General features: G+C 36.4%; 3 protein-coding genes across 4 annotated transcripts in view; 2 read left to right on the top strand and 1 right to left on the bottom strand.

The window, feature by feature from the left end:
- Nucleotides 1–9,709, bottom strand: part of arhgap42a (Rho GTPase activating protein 42a) — a 71,280-nt gene extending 61,571 nt beyond the window's left edge. For both annotated transcript variants that reach the window (XM_022676003.2, XM_022676004.2), the window contains exons 1-2: nucleotides 9,365–9,709; nucleotides 2,564–2,659 (exon numbers count right to left, since the gene is read on the bottom strand). In XM_022676003.2, the coding sequence (XP_022531724.2) occupies nucleotides 2,564–2,659; nucleotides 9,365–9,518 (250 nt within the window). In that variant the 5' untranslated portion in view covers nucleotides 9,519–9,709. The remainder of the gene's footprint in view (nucleotides 1–2,563; nucleotides 2,660–9,364) is intronic.
- A 3,313-nt stretch (nucleotides 9,710–13,022) lies between these two features.
- fbxo40.2 (F-box protein 40, tandem duplicate 2) lies at nucleotides 13,023–18,183 on the top strand. Its single transcript, XM_022676001.2, has 4 exons — nucleotides 13,023–13,136; nucleotides 13,317–13,353; nucleotides 14,306–16,267; nucleotides 17,796–18,183. The coding sequence occupies exons 2-4, from the start codon at nucleotides 13,351–13,353 to the stop codon at nucleotides 18,012–18,014; spliced, it is 2,184 nt and encodes a 727-aa protein (XP_022531722.2). The 5' UTR covers nucleotides 13,023–13,136; nucleotides 13,317–13,350; the 3' UTR covers nucleotides 18,015–18,183.
- A 2,766-nt stretch (nucleotides 18,184–20,949) lies between these two features.
- fbxo40.1 (F-box protein 40, tandem duplicate 1) lies at nucleotides 20,950–25,403 on the top strand. The gene is made up of 4 exons (XM_007250049.4): nucleotides 20,950–21,233; nucleotides 22,445–22,492; nucleotides 22,584–24,419; nucleotides 25,028–25,403. Exons 2-4 carry the CDS (start codon nucleotides 22,490–22,492, stop codon nucleotides 25,232–25,234), a joined length of 2,046 nt encoding a protein of 681 aa, XP_007250111.3. The 5' UTR covers nucleotides 20,950–21,233; nucleotides 22,445–22,489; the 3' UTR covers nucleotides 25,235–25,403.
- The last annotated feature ends 184 nt before the right edge of the window (nucleotides 25,404–25,587 follow it).

The raw sequence follows: 25,587 nt of genomic DNA, 5'->3' as shown, positions 1-25,587 counted from the left end.
AAAGCTATATGTTAGCATTCGTTTCTTATCACCAGGGCAAATTTATTAAAATATTAAATATATTAATTCATGAATTAAAATCTCGTCCAGCGCTCTGAAATGTCAGGCACGCAAAGTGGTGCTTGGCGCAGCGGCGCGGCATTGCGCGCAGAATAACCTCTGTCTTCTAAAAAAAGTTTTTATAAATAAGATCTGACAAGTATACTAAAATTAATGTTATTAAACTTACTAAAGCCAACAAATGTACTTTAATAATGTTAATTAATAAAGAGAAATCAGGCAAAATGCGCTGCGCCTCTCTCTCTCTCTCTCTCTCTCTCTCTCTCTCTCTCTTTTGCAGCGCGGAGCTGAATTCAGCGCGAGGCTATAAATAATTTACAACTCAGCTCAGTTAAATAAAAATAAGTAAGGACCTGTAAGTTAATCAAATATTGTCAAATATAAAGGATAGGTTGAGGTTTTGGTGAGCTGTTTTCATGATTTGAAACTGAAACTAACCGAAACTTTTATTATTCTGCGCAAAAAGCCTGTGATTGTTTTAAATGAGTTTTTTAATGGATTTAAATGAGTTTTTTTTAACGGATTGTTGTTTTTGTCCATTCTTTTGTTTTGTTTATATATACATTTATTTCTTTGAGTGTGGTTTGGTTTGTTTAATTTTTATCCCCAGACGTGTATTTGTTTTTTCCGGTTTTTTTTCAGTATTACATGTCTTAGTAATTTTCTTTGGTCCTGTGGAGTTTTTCGTTTCTTATTTTTTTTTATTCGTTAGACTATATTTTTGTCAACATTTTGGGTTTATTTTTGTTTGTTATTTTTCTAATAATAATAGTAATTACATCATTTATTTTCTTTATTTATTCTTTATTTATTTATTTTTACAGGGCGAAGTAACGCAATAGTTACTTTTACTGGTAACTAGTTACTTTTATAGTGGAATAACTCCGTTAGTAACTCAGTTACTTTTTTGGAGAAGTAACTAGTAACTATAACTAATTACTTTTTCAAAGTAACGTGCCCAACACTGACCACAAGTGTATCATGCATGTGTATCATGGTCCAGCATCCGACAAGACAAGAGGCACAAAAAATTAAACTGCTTTAACAGCCCTAAAAAATATTTATTAAATGTGTTTTTTAACTAAATTAAGATTACTAAAATGGTTAAAAATAAATAGTTTTTAATAAGACGTAATAAAAGTTTATATACATACAGATAGATAGATAATTTATATGGAAGGGAAATATGGTATAAATATGAGGAATCGATTGGCCACTTTATTCTGCAGCTATGACTCCCGAGCTTGCAGGAAATGCAAAAGAAACCAAAAGTATGCGACAAGTCAAAGGAAATGCTAGAAGCCAAACAGGTTAGAATGTCGCTTCACCGCCTTATAATTAAGTTGCATAAAGTAAAAAAAACAATTAACTCTGTGTTGCTTTGGCGCATATTCGCGTGTCGCGGTGACCAATTGCGCCCTGTCATAGAAAATGAACGGTTGCCTGTTGCTTTGCTTTCAAGTGTGAATGCAGGGTAAGACCAATTGTTACTTTTGGCAGTGTGGGCAGTGTGCCAAGTCCTGCTGGAAAATGAAATCCACATCTCAATAAAAGTTGCAGAGCAGAGGGAAGCATGAAGTGCTGTAAGATTTTGCAAGAAAACAAAACTGAACTGACTTTAGACTTGATAATAAAACACAGTGGATCAACACCAGCAGATGACATGTCTCTTTATCCAAACCATCACTGATTGGTGGAAACTTCACACTAGACCTCGAGCAGTTTGGACTGTGTGTCTCTCCACTCTTCCTCCAGACTCTGCTCCCTTTGATTTATAAATGAAATGTAAAATTTACTGATGATCAGTGATGGTTTGGAGAGACATGTTATTTTTTATTATTTGTAATTTTTTATTAAATGTTTTCAATCTCCTTTTATACTGTAAATGCTCAGCAACATTGTAAATGAGGGAAAGCCTCACTGTATTCCCAAGCAAAAATAAAGGTTGATTGATTTATTGATTATTAAAAGGACTTGTTGTGGTGTTTGTGGATATTTAAATGCAGGCAGCAGTCATCCTCTGTGTGACAGAGAGGCGTTATTGTTGATTATAAAATGATGCTGCGGTTGGAGCGTGGTGGTACGAGCAGCAGCCGCGGTGGTAAAGGGCAGGATTGTTCTCAGCTGTGGTTTAGATTAAACTGCCTGGAGACTCGGGGCGACTGCAGGGCTGCGCAGGACATCAAAACAAAGTAATGACAGAGACCGCAGGCTTATATTAGCACGATTATTACCGCCCTCTTCACTCCCACAGGTTCACACACAGGCAGCTCTAATAATAGCTCATACTCTAATCCCCACATCAGATCAGAGTTCACACAGGTCACTCTGAATTAAACCTGATGCATTTACTGTGATATATAATCACCAGTCAGTCTGTCTTGCTCAACATTATCTTGTTTTTTTAGCTACGTTTATACGGAGAAGAATGACAAAAGCTCTTCCTGTTAGGAGAGAGAGGTTGTGGGTAAATTCCCGTATGAATCTGGTCTTAGTCACTTACCAATGTTAATCTCATCATCGGTTTCTGCATCACCGATACATTCAAACTGGAAATCCTGAAGGGATTGTGAAAACTTTTGTACAGCTGCAGAGAGATCTGAGAGAGAAAAAAACAGATATTCCTGCATCAGCCATCATCATCATCATCATCATCATCAGATTACAAACTCAAATTTCCTTAAAAACATATTTATTACAGTGGAAAGGTAACATTTTAATAGAACATTATAGTCATTATGGCTTTTAGAAAAATCTGTTTTGGGAAGGGGGGAAGTAGGGGGGGTATGCGGCCTAAGCTTTTGTACTTAATGACATTTTTTATATATATCAGCCCTGCCTGTCTCAGCTGGTCTGCATCAGGACTGATTAAACAGCCAGCTGGGACTCTAGAGCCCCATTGGGCCGAGTTATGTTCTTTTAAGTTCCTTTTGGGTGTGGTGGAGGGTGTTAAAACCAAATAAAGGTATGTGTACTTCCTCCTTCCGGGTCACAGTGGTCACGCCCCTAACCCCAATATATATATATATACATATATATATATATATATATACATATATATATATATATATGTATATATATATATATATATATATGTATATATATATATACATATATATATATATATATGTATATATATATATATACATATATATATATATATATATATTACTTATACTTTTATACTTTAAGTAGTTCTGAGTAAAAAGTTTGAGTTAATACTTCAAATTCTACAGAAGTATTTTAAACCCTAGTATCTATACTTCTACCTACAGAGTAATGAATGTCAACATTTTTGACACTAACTAAACACAATAGCCAATATTCATTAGTCAGAAAATATTTAGGTCAATAAATAATTTGTGTCCGTACATTGTACAATAAGTTGATAATACTGCTCTGGAAAAAATAAGAGAGCACTTCAGTTTCTGAATCAGTTTATCTGGTTTTGCTATTTATAGGTTTATGTTTGAGTAAAATTCACTTTGTTGTTTTATTCTATAAACTACAGACAACATTTCTCTCAAATTGTAAATAAAAATATTGTCATTTAGAGCATTTATTTACAGAAAATGAGAAGTGGCTGAAATAACAAAAAAAGATGAAGAGCTTTCAGTTTAAAAGTTTAAGTTTTAAGAGTTCAGAAATAACCTTAGTTTTTAATTACAGTTTTCATGCATACAGTTTTGGAATGTTCTTCTCCACCAGTCTTACACACTGCTTTAACGTTATGCCACTCCTGTTGCAAAAAACAAATCAAGCACTTCAGGTTGGTTTGATGGCCTATATTCCAGAGGTTTTCAATTTGGTGAAATTAAAGAAACTTTACTTTTACTTTTTTACTTAAGACCAAGGCTTTTATTGCTTATTTTATATCTATCTACAGTCAGGTATCGGATTTGTTCATGAACAGATGTGTTTACGACCCACAGACCCAGAGATAACGCCTATAAGCCTTTATTATTACCTTTACAAATCAAAGCCCAGTCTAACAGGAGCTGCATCTTTCTGGGAAATCATTCAGCTTCCCTTTTTTTGGGTCAGGAAGGGTTTGAGTAGGTGCCATGTTGCCATGGTACAGAGCAGCGAGCTGCCTACACTCTGTCTGAGCAGCTCGAGTAAAGAATGAAGGAGGAGAGTGTGAGAGAGAGATCCACTCAAATAATAGAAATTGTGTAGACAGCCAATCTGTATTTCAACCACAACAGGATTATTACAGGACTTAATATGTTTTCCCTCATTATTAGAGCTGAGCAATACTCCGCAAATATCAATGTTTAAAACCATTGTATACAAGATAATAAAGATAAAAGGACTACTGGTACAGTAAGTAGATCAGATACAGCAGTGCTGCTGGAGTTTTTAAACACTGTGTTTAATCTCTCACTGTCCTCCACTCTATTATCCCTTGTGTGGTGTTCATATTTTTGTTACTCGTTTACTTTGTTACTTAATTCAGCAAAATCAATCAATTCTACATTAAAATGCTTTACACATGCTTGCTTCACCTAAATTGCAAGCAATATAAACAGCTTACATGGTTAATATTTGCCCTTTACCTTTCTTATGTTACATTTCTTTTAAAAAGTGCTACTCTTTTTTTTATTAGTTTTTTAATAAAATGTAAAAGAAAATGAATTAAACTCAAGATATGAGTAGAAAATTTGTTTAGTTTCAAATTTACAAATGAAGCAATGTTTATTAGCCCTTGGCCAAACATACTGTATGTAATATAAATGTGTAGGGGGGGGGGGGGGGGTACAGTGTGTGTTTATCGAAAATGTGTTTTGATATATGTTTTTCCCAAAAAATAAGCCAATGCCAATGAGTTTGAGTTAGAAAAAATATATTTTTTGTATCATTTGATGAAAAATTAAAACGGGTCCCACAGACCCGAACACCACACAAGGGTTAAACACTCCTACCTACAGCTGCTCCACCTTGTAGATAAAGTAAAGTCAGGGACAGAAGATCTGAATCTGTTGCTGCACAGTTTACAATGTTGTTCATTCTGTAGTTCTTCATCAGAGCTCACAGGATGCAGCAACACTGAGGTGCTTAATCTGATAGAATTCTTGTATTTTTTTATTCAAATTAAAATTCAAATATATTTTATATTTTTTTATTCTAATAAGTAAAGAACAAAATTCTTTAAGAAATAAGAAATGAAGGTCAATTAATCTCAGGAACTTAAAAATTCAGGAACTTTGAAAGTATCCTTGAGTGAAGAAAATCCAAAACATTACGATGAAACTGGCTCTCATCAGGACCAACCCAGGAAAGAAAGAGCAAGAGTTTCCTCTGTTGTACAGGATAAGTTCATCAGAGTTACCAGCCTCAGAAACTACAAGTTAACAGCTCCCCAGATAAGAGCCACCTAAATGCTTCTTCACAGAGTATTTTGTTTTTTTAAACACTTTTAAGTTACTACATAATTCCTTGTGTGTTTCTTTTGACTGGTACTTGATTAGTTCACACTGCAATATGTAGTAGACATATTTTTTTTAACACTTTAAATAATTGTTAAATAAATTGCTATCTGCTTAGGTGTGCCATCATTCCTAGATCTGATCTCTGACACCTGACTCCAAAGACTAATGGAACTCTATAGTGAGGTTTTAGTGGTTTTAAAGAAAAAAGAGCACTTCCAAATATAAATATATCAGTCTATCTGAGTTTATACTCTAATCTACAGCCCGCCCTGCTGTTAACACACTGCTAGCATGCATGACTGGCGCTGAACAGCTCTGGCATCTGGGTGGTTCTTTAGTTCTGCCGCTATCACACAGGTGCAGGGACAGATTAGCATCCGCTCATCTCTGCAGGCTGTTTTCTGCAGGCATGTGTAAGAATGAGACGGTGCACAGCCAGGTTTTCTGGAATTATTAGAAATATTAACGGTGCACTGCTAGGAAGCCTATTTTGTTTTTTGTTTTTATAATGTATCATCAATCTTTAGTCCATTCAGTCCATATATGGAAAACTAGCTTCAGAAAGAGCTTATTCATTATTAATTATTATTAATTTGGTAAAACAAAAATAAAACAAAGCTAGTTATGGAGTTAAGTGTTTTGCCCTGGAATTCTTGTGAATGAGGGATGAGGTTATTTAGTAAGGTAAATCTATATTTGCTATTCAAATCCATCTTCATTTGAATGAACCGCTATAAATTCATATTAAGAAGAGATCAATCTTTTAAAAAATCAGCCTATTTTAGACAAAAGCAATCCATAAAAACTATTCAAATAACATTAAAGCCTCTGGGAACCTAAATCTGAGTTTCTTTCTAATTGGCTTAATTTAGCTCCTCTGGTCCTCTGAGTAAATGGTAGTCACGCACAATCATCAGAATATTAAAACACACAGTTCTCAGAAAGGTCTGAAGAGTGTTTTACAAAAACTTAATATATAAAAAAATATTCCCAAGAGTTTTAATATAACATATAATGTTTTTGGAGTAATTCTTCATTTAAACGCTAATATTTTAAAGTTATTTGTACAATCAAACCATTAGTTCTCTGTAAATCTTTTTTCATATCCAAACAAAACCTGTTATTGCAATTAAAATAAAATAAAATAAAATTGAGATAAGGTGTAATATTAGCAATGCCTTGCTGCGGTCTTACTCATGAGGCCATAGGCCTCAAATGTATTATTGTGATTATACCACAGTTTGGTTAAACAAATCTGAGATAAAGAGGATGAGAAAATATGATCTGTTTGGTTATAAAAACTCTGCGAGTTAAAATAGTTCCATTGCTGCTCTGTTTGTAGCTGGATCTGTTTGGCTTGTAAGCGCTGCATCGTTGCTAGGTTACCTGTATGTGACGGAGTAATACATGGAGAGCTTCGGTTACAGTGCATTACCGGCTGATAATGCCAAGTCTTAAAATGCTTCTCAGCCAATCACATTGTAGGGTCGGATCGAAATGTGGTATAATTAACATTGCAACACTGAAGAAGCATAGACCTATTATTTAAGAAGCTACACACAGCACTGCATATCAAGTGCATAATGCCAGAGCTGTGTGACATTTTGATTTGTTACTTTTCTATAAAATGACTGAACAGGCCTGAGGAAAGTGGTTGAAAATCTCGTCCCGACCCAGACTGAGCTCGAGTTGGCCATTGGGTCGGGGGAATGTACACTTTAATATCCATACTGTGTGAAATTGCCAGTATCAGCAGTGATACTGATACAGTAGTGGTATCAGTGCAACTCTAATAATATCACACAAGCTGTCACAATGCTGGAAATCTATAGCCATCACATCACATGACAGACAGGGTTAACAGAGAACTGTATGTAAAAGGGTTGTGTTTAGTATCTCTTTATAAAACCACTTAATTTAATTCAAGTACTCAAAGCACTTATAAGAACAATATGAACTTTGATGTTCTTGTCATATCTCCTGAGATGAAAGCAGTATCTCTGTGCTGGAGGTGATGTGATCAGTAAACAGTGGTTTCATTGTAATAAATGTAATAAAGCTCCAATAAGCTCCAGAGAAGCCCAGGCTGTGGTTGTATGAGGTACACCGTATTAAGGGGTAGACTGATGGTATTTGAGGGGTCAGAAGGTCAGCCGTCAGTCTGACACACAGGGTCCTTTTCATAATCCAGAAAGCGGCTCACAGGAAGCCACATTCCACAGTGGCCCATCAACCACACACTCTCACCACTCTCACATCTCCATGTAAACACAGCGAGGCCGGTGCCAGCTCTGCTGACTCCATGGTGAGAGATCACATTTTACCAGCTGATGAGCAGACGTCCTGAACGCTCACAGAAGAAGAGAATCTGCACACACTGAACTAACTCTGCAGAGATGCAGATGCTGAATGCTATAGAAAAGTTACGAAGCTACAGTGATACAATGCATTAAGAAAAAATAGAGTAATAATGTCTGCACAATATACAGAACCAGTCAAAAGTTTGGACACACCTTCTCAATCAAAGTTTTTCATTTTTTCCTACATAGTAAACGAATAGTGAAGTGATCCAGACTATGAACACATAAGGAATCATGTAGTAACTTAAAAGTTTTAAACAAACCAAAATACTCTGTGAAGAAGCATTTAGGTGCTCTTATCTGGGGAGCTGTTAACTTTTGGTTTCTGAGGCTGGTAACTCTGATGAACTTATCCTGTGCAACAAAAGTAACTCCTGCTCTTCCTTTACAGGGGTGGTCCTGATGAGTGCCAGTTCCGTCATAATATTTTTGATGACCTTTTTGTATCAATATAGATTTTCTGCCCTTTATATTATCTAAATAATGCATTTAAAAAGTGATTAAAAACAAAAACAAAACTCATTTTAAATCCCCCAATATTAAAATACATGCATTGCACTAAAATCTATTTTTTATTGTAATGAATATAGAGATTCTGACCCAGCTTAAACTTATTCATTTAGCTTTAAATTTACAATGACATATCTACCAGAGGCAGATTATATCTCTAATTTAGCTATTTCTGTCTATATTCATGTTATGATTCTCCCCAAAATTATGCGGTCTTGTTAATAATAATAATAATAATAATAATAATAATAATAATAATAATAATAATAATAATAATAAAAACAACAACATTAATAATTTTATTTTACTAATCATATTATTTGTTTTATGTTTTTTATGTGTTTGAACTGTGACATTAAAAATATGGACTTAAAAACAATTTCAACATTTATTTATTTATTTTTGCTTTTTACATTGTCTAAATCATTTTAATTTTTAAAAAAGTGATTTAAAAACAAACAAACAAACCAGAACACACACAGAAATAAACAGCGCACACAGAATGAATTCTGCGGAGACGCAGATTCTGACAGCTGCTGATTAGGGCCAGTTCCATCATAACGTTTTTTTTTTTCTGATGGTCTTTTTCACTGCAGTTGAGGACTGCCCCTTTTTAAAGTGGATGGTCCATCACACTAGCAATATAAACTGTTTTTTTTATATATGCTATTTTTAAATCACACATTTAAAGAAGTGATCAAAACAAACAAAAACTATTTTAAATTTTATAAATGTGGACGGTCTGTCACACTAGTAATATGGGTTAAAAAAAACTTTTTTCCTTTTACATTATCTAAATCATGCATTTAAAAAATTTTCAAAATAAAAAAAAATAATAATTTAAAAGTCCCCACTATTAAAATACATCATTATTGCACTGAAAACCTCTTTTTCATTGTAATGAATGTAACAGTTACTGAGTAGAAATCCTGATCCTGGTTAAACTAAGCAGTAATAAACCCTGTAAAGCTTAATTCTGTTGTATTTAATAGTAAAACTTACTCTTTAAGGCGCTGATGAGCATGTTCCCGTCTTTAATCAGCTCCTTTATGAAGCTGTTGGTTCTATCCAGCTCGATTTCGTGACATTTCAGTCGGTCTCTGAAATCCGGGCTGTCCAGAACAGAGTCGCTGAATTCCAGAGCTGGAAGTCCCATTGTAGTTAAATCAGCGACAATTACTAACTAAATAAAACACTAAACAGACTCTAAAGCGGGGGAATAAAGCCACAGTTTTCTCTTCTTCGCTGCTGATTTATTAAATCCGTGCGTTTTATTCACGCTAACCTTTAAAACTCCTCAAACTCTCTATCCTAAAACTCTTCTTCCGGCATTTTGTTTCCCTCTCAATCACACGGAGCTGCGGAGCTGTTCATTTCACACCCGTTTTTCGACAGGTCCCCGCCCACTCGGGCTTTCTCGACCTCCGATTGGCTAACAGCGGCTCACCACCTGCTTTCTATTGGCCAGTGTGGTTCAAAGATTCTTAAAGTATGCTGGGTATAAACCAATCATTGCATTGGGCGGGCGTGGCTTGTCAGAAAACGGGTGTATCTATATTGGCTATATTGGCTATATTGTATCTATGTATTTATTTATTTCCCAGTACACCACAGGTAGCGTGTAGCCTATAGATTATGAGGTCCTGATGAGTGCCAGTTTTATCATAACGTTTCTGATGATCTTTTAGCGACTGCGCTTGAGGATACTTGAGGATGCACAACTTCTTATTAAAGCATGGAAACAAGATCCTAATGCATGGCGAAGGCTTATTAAAGTGTGGGAACGAGATTCTAATGCATGGTGAAGGCTTATTAAAGTATGGGAACGAGATACTAATGCATGGCGAAGGCTTATTAAAGTGTGGGAACGAGATATTAACGTGTGGCAAAAACTTATTAAAGTGTGGGAACGAGATTCTATTACGTGGCGAAGGCTTATTAAAATATGGGAACGAGATCCTAAAGCATGTCCACAACTTATTATTGTGTAGGAACAAGATGCTAATACATGGCGAAGGCTTATTAAAGTGTGAGAACGAGATTCTAATACATGGCCAGGACTTATTAAGGCATGAGAACTTGATCCTAATGCATGGCCACAACTTATTAAAGCATGGGAACGAGATCCTAATGCATGGCCACAACTTATGAAAGGTTGGGAACTTCATAAAGCATGGAAATAAGATAATGAAGTTGTGGGGACGACTTATATAGCCACAACTTAATTATCTTGTTCTAATGCTTTATTAAGTCATGGCCACTCATTCCCATAACATAATTAGTTGATGACTTGTGGTTTCTGAGGCTGGTAACTCTGATTAACTTATCCTGTGGCAGTCCTGATGAGTGCCAATTTCATCATAACATTTTTGATGGTCTTGGTGGCACTTGAGGATACTTTCAAAGTTCTTAAAATGTTTTAGATTGACTGACCTTAATTTTTAAAAGTGATTTTTTCTTTATTTAGTTGAGTAGTTCTTGCTTCTCATAATCTGGATTAGAACATTACTCAAATATTCACTATTCACTGTATACCTGTAACTCTACCTCTTCACTACTTTACAACTGATGCTCTCAAACACTTTAAAACACATTAAGAGACAAGAAACACAAGTAATTAACTCTTGATGAGTTCAGCACAGCTGTTAACTGAAAGCCTGAATTCCAGGTGACTCTGCCTAATAAAACTGACTGAGAAAATGATGAGATGTCCAAATTTAAAATCTAAAACATTCTCGTATTAATTTACAATGCAGAACACTTTACATTATTGAAAAACCACTAAATGCTACTGTATGTCAGAAGTGTTAGTTAGGTTAAGTTAGCTTTTGTTGTGTTTTTAATTGAATATTTAATTTAATATAATTTATTTTAGTTTATTTGAATGAAGAGTATATGAAGGATTTAGGAACAACACGAACTTGATAATTATATTGATCCTATTTAGTTATGGTAGTCTCCTAGTCCCAACCCCTCTTAATGCTCTTAATGACCATCATGTGTTTAGCCACTAGCACCATCATTATTATTAGATTATAATAGTATTACTGTACAAACGCCTTTGTATACCATTTTAATTTGATTCAGAGCGTGTGCTGCCATCTAGAGGACTCTACTTACAGAACAATCTTTTATTATAGATTACAGGGAGTATAGTGTAGCAGTATATTCTGCTAGGATTAGAATTGACTGCATAAATGCGTAAAAAATAATGAATAATTTATGGTTTACTATAAATATAATGTGCTATTTCTGTCTACATAGTTGTTTCAATTTTATACAAGCATGTATCCTATTGTGTAATATTTACGTGCATTACAATTTACTCGGATAACATGGGTTTTCTAACGTTTAATGTTTTTTTGCATTGTCATTTAATATTGAAAATTATATTATATTATATTAAAGCTATACAGGATCACACGCAGAATTATTTATTAAACAAAAAGTGTTAAACAAACAAAATTGCTGCTTTTTCTTCAAGCTGTGAAGCTCCAGCTCATCCCAAATCACTCCAGCTCATTAAAATCATTTTACAAAAAAAGAAAGTATATTTTAACAGAAAAAAGTTACCCTAAAACATTTAGATTTCAATATGTGACACAGATATATATGTCTAGGAGAAAAACAGAAATAAATACATTATTTTAAACAAAAAGACCATCAGTTGTAAAGTTGTGAAGAGGTAGAGTTGGTATACGGTGAATAGCCCTATTTGAATGTTCTAATGAATATTATGGTAAGTACTACTCAAATAAGTAAAAAAAAATACTTTAACATTTTAAGAACTTTGTAAGTATCCTTAAGATGAAACTGGCACTTATCAGGAGTCAGTACTACATGATTCGGTATCACTTTCTATGATTGTCATCTCTATAAGACTCTAAAAGCATACTCATAATATTTTATAATGCATTAATTAATCATGAATTGAATTATGAATTCATAATGCATTAATAGCTGTGTTTATAACATGTTATACGTTTATACTAAGGAACTCAGTGCCAGCTTGCAGAATTATGCATTATGACTAAAAAAGCTTCCAACCTGTATAATGTATAAAACGTCTTCTGCTTACCTTAATTAGTGTAATCAACATATAATATAAAAATGGTTCATCTCACATATTTGCAACCACCCCCTGCAAAAACTACAAAAACTAAAACAAAATTGCAAAAATAACAAATGTTATGTAAAACTTTATAAACATGTAAACTATTTAAAAAAGTTTAAACATGTATTTTTTATGAAAAACGAGTGAAATATCTTAATTAAATATTAAATATTGATAGAATAATTAGTAAATGAGTCAACCCAGGAACACCATTGCTGTTCCTGACACAAGCACAGGTTATAATATATTACGATTACCATGAAGTCATGGCTATAATGGGTTATGCTTTTAAAATAAATATTTATAACCATGTTTATAATGCCTTATGAATGCATTATAATATGTTATTAATGTGTTTATCTAATAGAGATGAGGATCATGGAAAGTGTTACCCATGATCCCTTATGTGTTTCTTTATAGTCTGGATGACTTCAGTATTCATTTACAATGTACATAAAAAATAAACAGAAGGTGTGTCCTAACCTTTGACCAGTAGTGTATAATTGTGGTGTTGAACCGTCTGCACCATAGTGAGGTTGTGTAACTTAGTACACTAAGGCTAAGGCTAAGGCTATTTTTATCTTAAGACCCACAGTAGTCGTACTCTGAAGCAAGAACACTTGGAAGAGGTCTAAAGGCATGGTCACTCACTTCTTCACGGTAAGTTATCTTTATATCTTTTACTTTAAGCTTATATCTCACACAGACTTGCCTTTATTGACCCTAAAAATCTACACATTCAGTAAGGATGAGCTGAATTCTGTGCTTTTGGCTGCTGCTCATAAACACAGTAACACAGCAAACATGTCCAGTACTTAAAAATCTGTCCTCTGTTTCAAGGTCCTGCAGAAAGCCATTTGTCACAGAGCCGCAGATGGTATGTTTATTCCATTTCCTTGCACAGTTCCTGTGGATATCATGCTTGGGTTGAGAGAAATTGATGTTCTGGGTCATTCTGTCATGTTTCTGTTATGTATTCAAGACTTATTATCTAAGGTTTCTAATCTGCTCCAACAATAACATGTTAATGACATTTCCAAAAGCGTATTAAACATGTTCTAGTGACTGTTTAAAATGATAAAACATAGCAGTAAATGATTAAGCACTATAGCTCATATCATTAAAACAGGAGAGAAATAAAACCTTTTGAACTTTCAATGGAAGTCAATGTAAAATGAGTTTATTTCAGATAATTTTGGAAAATTTCTTATTGGCACAGTGTAAAGCCCTATCTGGACGGGATTAGTTTCTCAGGGGGTCCTGTGGTAATTTTCTCTTTTATGGGGGGGTCCCATGTGATTTTATTCCTTTCTGTTATGATCATGTGCGTGTTTTTCTCAGACGTCATTTGCGAAAATTACAGGCTGTATTACCTACTGGCAGTTGCTAAACTCTGTGGCACTCTGGTAATTTTAGTTTTAGTTTAATTAAATAATAAAATAATTTGTCCACTGCCACGCACTGTCATTACACTTTGGGCGCGCGTTTCCATGGAGATCCCCGTTAAAAACAACAGCGAGTGGAAATGGAGGAGCTACTGACCACGATGTCATGTGACCGAGAAAGCCTAAAAAAAACGATCCTCCTGTTTTTTTTTCAATTGCAGTCCGGATGCAAGAGTTTTATCACTGAGTATAAATATACTGTGAACTACTTTTCACGGATGTCCCCCTGAGAAAATAATTTAGTCTGGATAGGGCTTAGGGGACAGTTTGTGTGCTCAAATTATGTTGTAAACTAAAAATCAACAAAAAAGAAAATGCTTGTTTTTTATTAGACAGTTTGTAAAAATAAATTTATTTCAAATGCATTTTGCTTTTCCATTCCAGAGTCGATACAAGAGGTCAACGCCAAAGCTGCACAGGCACTGTGAAACCTGCTACAGCAAGCGCTGCAGAGCTCCAATAGAGATCTCTGTGTGTTGCTTGACCATCAACTGCCGTGCGCTCTGTGGCGCCACCTTTCACATGTGCAAAGAGGATGAGCACATACTGCTGTGTCCTAACGAGCAGGTGCCCTGCCTCAATGCCCACTATGGCTGCCCTTTTACCATGTGCCGCTCAAAACTGGCCAAGCACCTGGAGACGTGTCCGGCCAGCGTGGTCTGCTGCTCGATGGAGTGGATCCGTTGGCCCATTGAGGATGTAAAATCCCCTCTCTACACCAATCTCCTGAAGGATGTGCAGGAGCCCCAAGCTCTGGACCTCTCCATGGCCCTCAGAGATCAGAAGCATCTCTGTGCCAGGCTGAAGATGAGGAGCTTCTTTCCTGAGTTAATGGAGGAGCCAGAGGAACCTGTCGCAACAAAAGAAGAGGAAGAAGAAGATATAGAAGGAGATGAGGCGACTGGGGGAGATGCCTCCATTAAAGTAGATCCTAATATCCTAGTAAATGGTATAAAATGTAGTGCTGAGGAAAACTCAATGAATGGCCCCTTAAAAAAAGCTGAAACAGCAGAAATGCAATTGGACAAGACTCACCAGAACCATACTGTGGATCGAGAGAAGTACAACCTATATGAGACAATGTTTAGTATGGAGAAAGGAGGTTGCAAGCAAGCTGAGAACGAAGGATCAGTAGACAAAACAGTAGACAAGACAAAACAAGACAAGAAAGAATCTCCATCCAACGGTTCTACTCATCAAAGTGTCCCAGAGCAACAAGACACTTCTTCTTCTCCTAAGGATACAGCAGAGAGAAGAGACACCAGCCCCCAGCCAGACTTCACGAAAACTGGCTTAGCTCCTTGGCAAGACGGTGTCTTGGAACGACTTGGTAAAGAAGTAAATCCAAGAGAATACAACATGTACATCGTTCACCACGGACGCATGCTGCTCACCTTCGGCCATATAGAAGCATGCACACCCCGAGAGAAAGATTTTGTGTATGGCAGCCTAGAGCCAATACCGGTTCAGACCCTGCGTTCCTTTAACGTTCCCGTCAGTTACAGACACCGACGCATCCAACTCAAGGACCCCGTAACTCGAGCAAAAACCGAGCACAAGACCGTGGACACTTCTGACTTGGGTGTGCCCATGGAAGACATTCAGAAAATGGACGAGATGTTTGCAACCCTTCTAGTCTCTGCTGAGGTAGAGATAAGAGGACACAAGATCAGCGAAACTGTGGCAACCGATGGACTCTATGTAGACATTGCAACCCAAACGTATGACTTTGTCACTGCTCCATTCAAGTACGACGCCACTCTGGCCGATATCACAGCAGATGTGGATCTAAAGCTGCATCTTCAGACTGATACAGAGAGCGTCACCCTCAGACACAACAAATCCACCTCAGCCTTCTCCTTCTCCTGTGGACATTTCTTCAGACGGGATGAATACGCCTCACATTTCAAGAACGTACACTCCGATATCCAGTCTTGTCTCAGTGGCTGGTTTGAGCAGAGGTGTCCTCTGGCTTATCTGGGCTGCACCTTCGTCCACAAGCGTCTCCAGCCCTCCACACAGAGAGCTGTAGTCTCTTATAACCAGGACCTCAGCATTTTCACCCTCAGGCCTGAGATTGATACATCTCTCAAAGACCATTCCCAAATGGACTCTGTAATTCAACAAATTCAAGCAAAGAATGAAGATTCTCTCAGTGACCTTCCTTTTGAGGTTCTGCGTCATATCGCCAGCTACCTGGATAGCTTCTCTCTGTCACAGCTAGCTCTGGTCTCCAGACTTTTCCGAGATGTGAGTGCCACACTTCTTCAGGAGAGAGGAATGGTGGGTTTGAAATGGAAAATGAAGATATATTCTCATGGAAGAGTCCGATGGAAGTCATCTGTAGTAAGTCATGCATGCTGTGTGGTGGACTGTACACCACTGAAATTACCATACTAGCCACATGCATAAGCATTAGATAAGTACTAAGATATGCATTTATAAGGGCAGTTTCCCAGATGGAGGTTAAGCCTAGTCCTGGATTACACAAGCTTAATTCCTCTTTGTAATGAATTGTGGTACATTTACTTTGGATTTAAAACTATATTGTACTGTATTTCATAATCACTGTAATGTAATGTTAAACAATCATCTCTGGGTTCAGAGTGGTCCAGCAGGCAAAGCGCTGCCACTATAATCAAGAGATTGTTGGTTCGAATCCTGTTCATGTAGCTTGCCATCGGCTACCGGAGCCCAGAGAGGGCACAATTGGTCTTGCTTTCTCTGGGTGGGTAGGTGGCAGTCTCTCCACACACCACTCCAAAGGGTGATGTCCACAGCACAGGGCATCTATGAGCTGATGTATCAGAACTGAGTCGCTGCGCTTTCCTCTGATTGCGCTGTAATGCTTCTCTGTACTCGGTAACTTTAAAAAGAGGTGGAGTCTGACTTCACATGTGTTGGAGGAGGCATGTGTTAGTCTACACCCTTCTGGTGTTGGGGCATCACTAGTGATAGGGGGAGTCCTAATGAGTGGGTTGGGTAATTGGCCTTGTAAATTGGAGAGAAAATGGGGAAAAAATTTAAATAAAATGATATATATAAAAAAACAGTCCCTGGCATGTACTGAACATTAGAAGTACTGTGGCTGGTTAACTGATTACAGTAAACAACTAATTTAGCAGCATAATACAGTATTTTCTGTCAACTACATAACTCTGTGACTAATAAAGGTATACATCTTGAAACTGGAGAAAACAAGAAGAGGTCTGGCTGACCCACATGGCAACAGCTTTAGCCTTTAGCTCAGCTTAATATGATTGGACTAAGTCTCAGTTTCAGCAGTAAAGAGAAGAATTACAGGTCTAAATGGTAAAGTGCAGTAATACAGTTATTAATAAGAAGATTAAATAAAAAAGCAGCTTGTCCGGAGCACTTCTACTGGACTAGTAAAGCATGGGGTGTTCTAAACCTTTTGACTTTTTTATTTAAGTAAGCAACTGCATGGAGAATTTTGGGTACCACTTTAAAATAAGACTACCTTTATAAAGGGTTTATAAATGGTTTAGTTTATTAATGGTTACTAATTAGGTTATAAATGCCTTAAAAATCATTAATTATCAGTTATAACACATACATAGAAATGTGCATAGAGCTGTTGTTTGCCAAATAGTGAACCCACAGCAACATAACTGATTATTAACGATTTTAAGGCATTTACAACCTAATTAGTAACCATTAATAAACTAATTGTAAACCATTTATTAACCCTTTATAAAGGTAGTCTTATTTTAAAGTGGTACCGAATTTTGTGCCATTTCTGTGTTTAAGGCTTAATCCCTGTCTGGTGTGTGTTGATACACTTATTGATAACTACAGTATATCATATAATATTTAACACCTTTGTTTAATTCTCTCTCTTTTTCTCTCTGAGGTTTGGGAGTTCAGCAATCTCTTCAGTAATGTGAGCAGCTGGTGTATTGATGGTTCTTCTCCAATGGCTGAGCATCTTAAACGCTGTCCATTTTACCAAATGGAACCCAAAACGAAGCCATTCGCCCTGCCCAGCATGCAGAACGACAAAGGAAAGGAGCAGCAGAGAAATTCAGAGGAGCGACAAAGTCTAGTCATGCTGTTCACGGGACGGAGATAACTCTGTTAGAAGTTTGTCTTGATTTTGCCATTGATTTTTTTTTCGCATCAAACTGAAAAGAAATGTACCATAACGCACATGATGGATTGCTCAGGATGACATTTTTCTATTTCATTACAATTAGATTATTAAAATGATTTATTTATATTAAAAATTAATATTATTATATTATATGGTGAACCTGCAGCACATGCCTTCAGTCCCTTGGAAATAAAAGAGAAAATTGTACAATTTTATACCATTTCCTTCCCAATTTGCTAGGCCAATTTCCCAATACATTCAATAGGACTCCCCTTATCACTATAATACTATTAGAATACTAGCTGCTGCTAATTATGCATCACTGTGTAGTCAGTGCGCTTAGAGGAAAGCACCGGATCCACAGATCTGATACCTCCACTAACAGACACCTGTGCTGATCAAGATCAGCTTTTCTAGCGTCATCTTCCCACCTGGAGAGAGCATGGCCAATTGTGCTCTCTCTGACATTACCCAAAGAAAAAGAGCAATTATTGTTCAGCACCTCCAGGAACTCCTTCCTACAAGACACTGAAAAAACTATTCCAGGTGACTCTCCCTCATGAAGACACCGAGATTAAAATACCAAGAGTGTGCAGATCTGTCCTTCAAAGATAAATGTGATACTTATTTAGAAGAATATAAAGTATAATTAAGCAATTAAACACATAAGGGAGTTCTTTAATGTGTACTATTGGCACAGCAGTGTATTATTGTGATTAAATCACAGTTTTATTATTACTGTTTATTGAAAGATTTTGAGTTAAAGAGGATGAAAAAATAGAGTCTGTTATGAGTTCAAATAGTTCCATTGCTGCTCTGTTTTTGGCTGCGCTGTTTGGTTTGTAAGCGCTGCATCATTGCTAGTTGCTTCATTGCTAATATATACTTCTGAGATCATAATATTCATGGTTACATAATAAAACACTGAAGAATAATTGATTAATTTTAAATAAATGTTAAAGTTTTACATTAATTGGTAGCAAAAATTTTTTTTTACATCCCTATTCTGTAAAAACAGTAACTTACTAAGATGAAATGTAACAAAATAAATAATGTAACGTTAAAGTGGCGTAATGTAACACAATATCTACCACAATACTATTCTGCAATATATTTCCTGCATGAATACAAACTGTAAACATAAACATGTTTATAATAAGTACACTTAAAACCTTACAATAAATTAAGTACAACAAACAGATTATAGAATGCTGCTGTTATAACAATACAGATTTGTTTTTTTATTAATTGTTTAAAAGATGTTCATGTGTATGATATTTGTGAGCTTCATAAACTTCATCTTCAGCTTCATGGAACTACTGATTATTGCTTACGATTGTCTTGCTGGCCAATTTCTGTTTATAACAAATCAGTCTTATTACAGTGCCTATACTATATTTATAACCTATTTTCTGTTTGTTTGTATATATATATATATATATATATATATATATATATATATATATATACTAGTGTATGTGGTAAATATTACTAATAATACAATCCAATACCATCTTTTTGTGTCTGTTTCACAGAGTTAAATTCTATCACACCCTGTGTGCATTGCAATGTGCATCATGTGTTTTTACACAGACTGAGACCTGTTGTTCATCTGAATAGATATTTATTAGCCAATCAGACAGCAGCTTAGCCCCGCCCACTGCATTGTAAAAAAGAAAAAGCTGCACAAAAAAAACTTGGCAGCATCCCAGTGAATGAGGCGGAGATAACATTTCTCCCATTACAATATTTTTTACTGCTTAAGAATGATTTGTGGATTAAAAAAAGTTAAAAAGAATAAAATTATATTAAAAAATATTCCACTGCAATGAAGATAAAATATGTTAGTTTATTCATTTATACCAAATTACACTGAATCCTGTTTTTGGGTGAGTTACTATGGATGCTTAAAACTTATTTAGAGATGCTATGTCATTATTTTGATATTTGACTATAGTATCTTATTGGCTCAAAATATGACTTAGTATCTTAATATCATTACATAATATCTCAAACAAATGACACAGTAATAGTTCAAAATAACAACTTAGTATCTTACAATAATTACCTAGCATCTTAAAATAGTTTCTGTAGTATCTGTAGTAAAAATGACCGAACATAATGACTTAGTATCTTAATATCATGACTTAGTATCTCAAAAACCGACTTATTATCTCAAGAAAACAAGTAGTAGCTTAGTAGCTTAGTACCTCACAATAATGATTTAGTATCTCAAAATAGATACTACAGTATCTGTAGTACAAAAATCTCAAAATAATGACCTAGTATTTAAAAACCGACTTAGTAGCTCAAGATAACAACTTAGTATCTTTCAATTATATAATAGAACCTTAACATAACAGCTTAGTACCTGAAAAAAACAACTTAGTACCTGAAAAAAACAACTTAGTATCTCAAAATAACAACTTAGTACCTCAAAAAACAACTTAGCATCTCAAAATAACAACTTAGTTTCTCAAAATAACAACTTAGTACCTTAAAATAACAAATTAGTACCTCAAAAAACAACTTAGTATGTCAAAAAATAACTTAGTATCTCAAAATAACAACTTAGTACCTCAAAAAAACAACTTAGTATGTCAAAAAACAACTTAGTACCTCAAAATAACAACTTAATATCTCAAAATAACAACTTAGTACCTCAAAATAACAACTTAGTATCTCAAAATAACTACTTAGTATCTCAAAATAACAACTTAGTACCTCAATATAACAACTTAGTGCCTCAAAATAACAACTTAGTACCTCAAAAACAACTTAATATCTCAAAATAATGAGATAGAATCGCAAAATAAAGGGCTTGTATCTCAAAATAAAGACTCAGTAGTAACTGCAGTAGTAGTAGCTTAGTAGTAGTAACTTAATAATAAAGAAAGTATGTTCTGGCATTTATACTTTTTTTTTATCACAGTAAAAGTGTAAATGGTGAAAAGCTGAAAGGGTTAATTAAGCTCTTCTGTTCTAAAGTAATTCAGGTCAGTTGAGACAGAAGCATGCCGGTCACACCGGGCTCTGTTTGATAACCTGTAACCGGAGTCTGTGTTTCAGAGGTCACACTGTTCAACGACCACCACCACTCTCTATTTATAACATTCAGACACGGCACTCTGCTGACACTAGTCTTAAAGTGACTGAGCTGAACACAAGCAAGGAGCTGCTGCCTGCAGTAAACCAGGGGTAAGACGCACGTTTAGCCTATTTTTGTTTGTTTGTGTAAATATGTGTTATAAATGTATTGGTCTTGCACACCTGAAAGTGTGAGTTCTATTAGGCACAGCATGCATATGTATGTTATAACTGTGCCCTTTATTTAAGGTGGCCTGTATAATACCTCACAGATGTCAGCTGAGCATTCGAGTATTGCACACTGTTCCATTCTCAGCCACATGGGGGAGAAATATGTAAACAAAATACGTGGAAAAAAATGTGGAACAAATTAGGAGACCACTTCAGTTTCTGAATCAGTTTCTCTGATTTTGCTATTTATAGGTTTATGTTTGAGTAAAATGAACATTGTTGTTTTATTCTATAAACTACAGACAACATTTCTCCCAAATTCATATTTATGAAGTTTTAGGTGTTCAGAAATAAATATTTGGTGGAAAAACCACCAAAATGGGATTTTTAAATCACAATTTTCATGCATCTTGGCATGCATCTCCTCCACCAGTCTTACACACTGCTTTTGGATAACTTTATCGTTTATCCATTCCTGGTTCAAAAATGTAAGCAGTTCAGCTTTGTTTGATGGCTTGTGATCATCCATCTTTCTCTTGATTATATTCCAGAGGTTTTTAATTTGGTAAAATCAAAGAAACTCATCGATTTTAATTAATCTCCAATTTTTTTTCCAGCGTGGTAATTCAGTTGGATCTTTATCAGGAAATTGTGAATATTAACTCTCACAAAACGTTTATTCTTTCGACTTTTCTTTACTTTTTATTACTTTACTTTTCTTTTTTACTACTTTATTTCTACAATATTTCCATTACTCCAATAGAGCTATTCACTGTATACCTGTAACTCTACCTCTTCACAACTTTACAACTGATGCTCTCAAACACTTTATTAAGAGACAAGAAATTCAAGTAATTAACTCTTGATGAGTTCAGCACAGCTGTTAACTGACAGCCTGAATTCCAGGTGACTCTACCTCATAAACCTGACTGAGAAAATCCAGCCAAGATGTGCAAAGCTGTAATCTAAACAAGAGGTGTCCGCTTTGAAAGAATAATGTAATAATAATTCCATGTTGTTTAAACAACTATGCTGTGCCACAAACCTTTATTTTAACCGTTATAAATGCTTTTTATAACTGTCTTCAATTACTGTTTTTTTAAAGTCAGAACAAGTTTTGTTCTAAACAATCCTTATTCCTTTTGTTTCAGATGATTCTTCTTCACTCTGTATGCTATTATTACTGATTCACAGACATGGTAAGATCCAAAACATTAATCTTTGAATATCATGTCATAAGTCATTCTAATTAACAAAAATAAGTTGTTAAATATGTTTCTAACCCTATAGGTGAGGCAGAAGACTCCAAAATCCAAGTTGCACCTGCACTGCGAGAGCTGCCACAGCCGGCGCTGCAGAGCTCCAATAGAGATCTCGGTCTCGTGCATGGTCATCAGCTGCCGCTTGCTCTGCGGCGCCACCTTTCACATGTGCAAAGAGAGCGAGCATGCGCTGCTGTGTCCTAACGAGAAGGTGCCCTGCCTCAATGCCCACTATGGCTGCCCTTTCACCATGTGTCGCTCAAGGCTTGCCAAGCACCTGGAGACGTGTCCTGCTAGCGTGGTCTGCTGCTCGATGGAATGGAACCGCTGGCCCATTGAAGAGACTGAGCCTCCAGAGTTCTACAAGAATATCCTAACCGAGAAGTACACTCAGCAGCCTCTGGACCTGGCCACGGCACTCCGGGACCAAAGGTACCTCTTTCAGTCCATTAAAATGAAGGCAATATTTCCAGAGCTTATGGAGAAGGTAGAGGAGGAACCTGCAGTTCAGGAACTGGAGGGTGCAGCTGGAGGGGTGTCGAATGGCGTGGAAGAAGCTTCTTCATTGGAAGGTGTCGAATTTGGGGGAGATACTGATCCAGATCAGGAAATACCGTTGACTCAAGAGGAAAGAGAGGCACTAGCTAGAGACACTAACGTGTCTGGGATCGGAAGGTACGGCGCTTGGGAGAAAATGTTCAGCATGGAGCTGAGTGGGTGCAAGCACACCATTAAATCTTTGGGCACCAACCCAACTCAATCTGGAGGTTCTGAGCAAAAAGCTCAAGCCAATTCAAGCAAGCTGGATATCATACAAGAGGACCCGCTTAACCAAGCCAAGGAATACAGTGAATGTTCAGAAATGGCCGGATTCAATCCCTTCGATTTGGACGAGCGCAAGTTTCTCATAGCAACGTCCTTGTTTGCTTGTGATACGCGTCCACATAAGAAATTCATTTACGATATGCGTATAGAGCCCATGAAGATTAAAACTGTGCGGACGTTCAAGATACCCACCAGCTACAGGGCAAGGCCGAGTCACATTCGCAACCCTGGTCGTTACAAAAGGGTCAGCGTAGGCGTCGACACGTCAGATCTGGGCATTGACATGGAAGACATGCCGAAATGGGATGAGGTTCAAGCCACCCTGTTGTGCTCGTTGGAAAAGGAATGCAGAGGACACCTGATCGCAGAGGCTGGCTCTTCAGATGCCCTTCTGATGAACGAGGGAACTCAGACTTACGACTTTTACTCAATTCCTTTCAAAACCGGTACCACTCTGTCCGACATCACTGCAGAGAGGGATCCGCAGCTTCATGTCCAGATCAACACCGAAAGCGTCACCAACATACACAACAAATCGAGCTCTGCCTTCACTTACCTCTGCTGCCATTCGTTCAGACGAGACGAGTTTCCCTCTCACTTCAAGAACGTCCACTCAGACATCCAGACCAATCTGAGCGGCTGGTTTGAGCAGAGGTGTCCTCTGGCGTATCTGGGCTGCACCTTTGTCCAAAGGCGTTTCCAGCCCTCCACTCACAGAGCCATCGTCTCTTACGACCAAGACCTCAGCACCTTCACTCTCAGACCTGAGATGTCAGATATTCTCTACGAAGGTGTAAAAACGCTCAGCTCGGAGAGAAAGCGAGCGCGCAACCTGGACGCCCTGAGCAACCTTCCGTTCGAGGTTCTGGTGCACATCGCTGGGTTTCTAGACAGCTTCACCCTTTCTCGGCTGGCCTTGGTATCCAAGCTAATGAGGGATGTGTGCGGCACGCTTCTGCAGGAAAGGGGCATGGTCTCACTGATGTGGGAGAAGAAGATCTACTCTCATGGTGGATGGTGCTGGAGAACCAGATGCAAGGTCAGATTTAGCCCTTTAAACCCTTTAAAGCCAACATAGGTTCCATGTAATGACAATGCTGTCATAATTATGAAAATTATTGAAAATATTTAGAATCATTACTCTGTAGGTAAAAGTATACCTAGATAATAGAGCTTAAAAAATACTTCTGTAGAAGTTGAAGCATCAACTCAAGCTTTTTACTCTTTAAGTAAAAGTGTAAAAGCACTGGTTTCAAAACTATTTAAAGTATAAAAGTAACAGTAATGTAAAATAGGGCATAAATTAGGCCATTTAGGACAAAAGCTTAGGCAGTGCCAAAGAGTCCTGTAGTGCACATTATCCAAAAATGTCCAAAACACATTTTTCTAAAAGCCATAATGACTATAATGTTCTATTAAAATGTTTACAGGTCTCAATCTGTGTTAAATGCAAGATTCCACAAGAAATAAGAAAGCAGATGTTGTCCATTGCAATGGTCACAGTGTTGGAAAGGGTTAATAGTAATAGGCAGAGTTAATATGAACAGGGATTGTATAATTGACCTTTAGAATGGATAAAAATGAGGTAAATCAGTACAAAGTTTCTCCAGACGTTCTAACCACTGACATTTTTGTGATTCTCTTCAGGTGTGGCAGTTCAGCAACTTATTCTCCACTGTGGATAGCTGGTGCTTTGACGGCTTATCGCCGATGTCTGAACATCTTAAAGTCTGCCCGTACTATGAGACGGAGAAGCGAACAGAACCTGTACGCCTCACTGAAGTTCAGGAATCCCATAAGAAAGAAAAGAAGACTGCCAGTCTTGTCTCCATGTTTGCCAAAAATAAGCTGTAGGCCTGTTTGTATTTCTCTTCCAATGCAATGCAATGAAGCTTAATTATTCCTGTGTGTTTTTTTATTTATTAATGTTAGCTACTTATAGGATAACACATTCATATTTAATTTATGTTGTTTTTTGCTCATTGTCCTTGAAAAATAAATAAAAATTCAAACAAAAACGGCATTTGGCAGAAGTTGCAGCCTGGTTTGTGCTATTAAATTTACTTATGGTGAAACATTACAAAGTAGCCAGAAATGACTATCATAAAGGATATAATCTCATTATACATTTTTATAAATACATTATAAATAAAATTAAATTATTTTTAAACATCATTATAAAAACTGCTAATAACTTGAGCTTAAAG

Source organism: Astyanax mexicanus, chromosome 17 (genome assembly GCF_023375975.1).
Source record: "Astyanax mexicanus isolate ESR-SI-001 chromosome 17, AstMex3_surface, whole genome shotgun sequence".
NCBI classification, from domain to species: domain Eukaryota; kingdom Metazoa; phylum Chordata; class Actinopteri; order Characiformes; family Acestrorhamphidae; genus Astyanax; species Astyanax mexicanus.
Note: the sequence above shows the minus strand (reverse complement) of the source record. Positions and strands in the feature narration are given on the sequence as shown.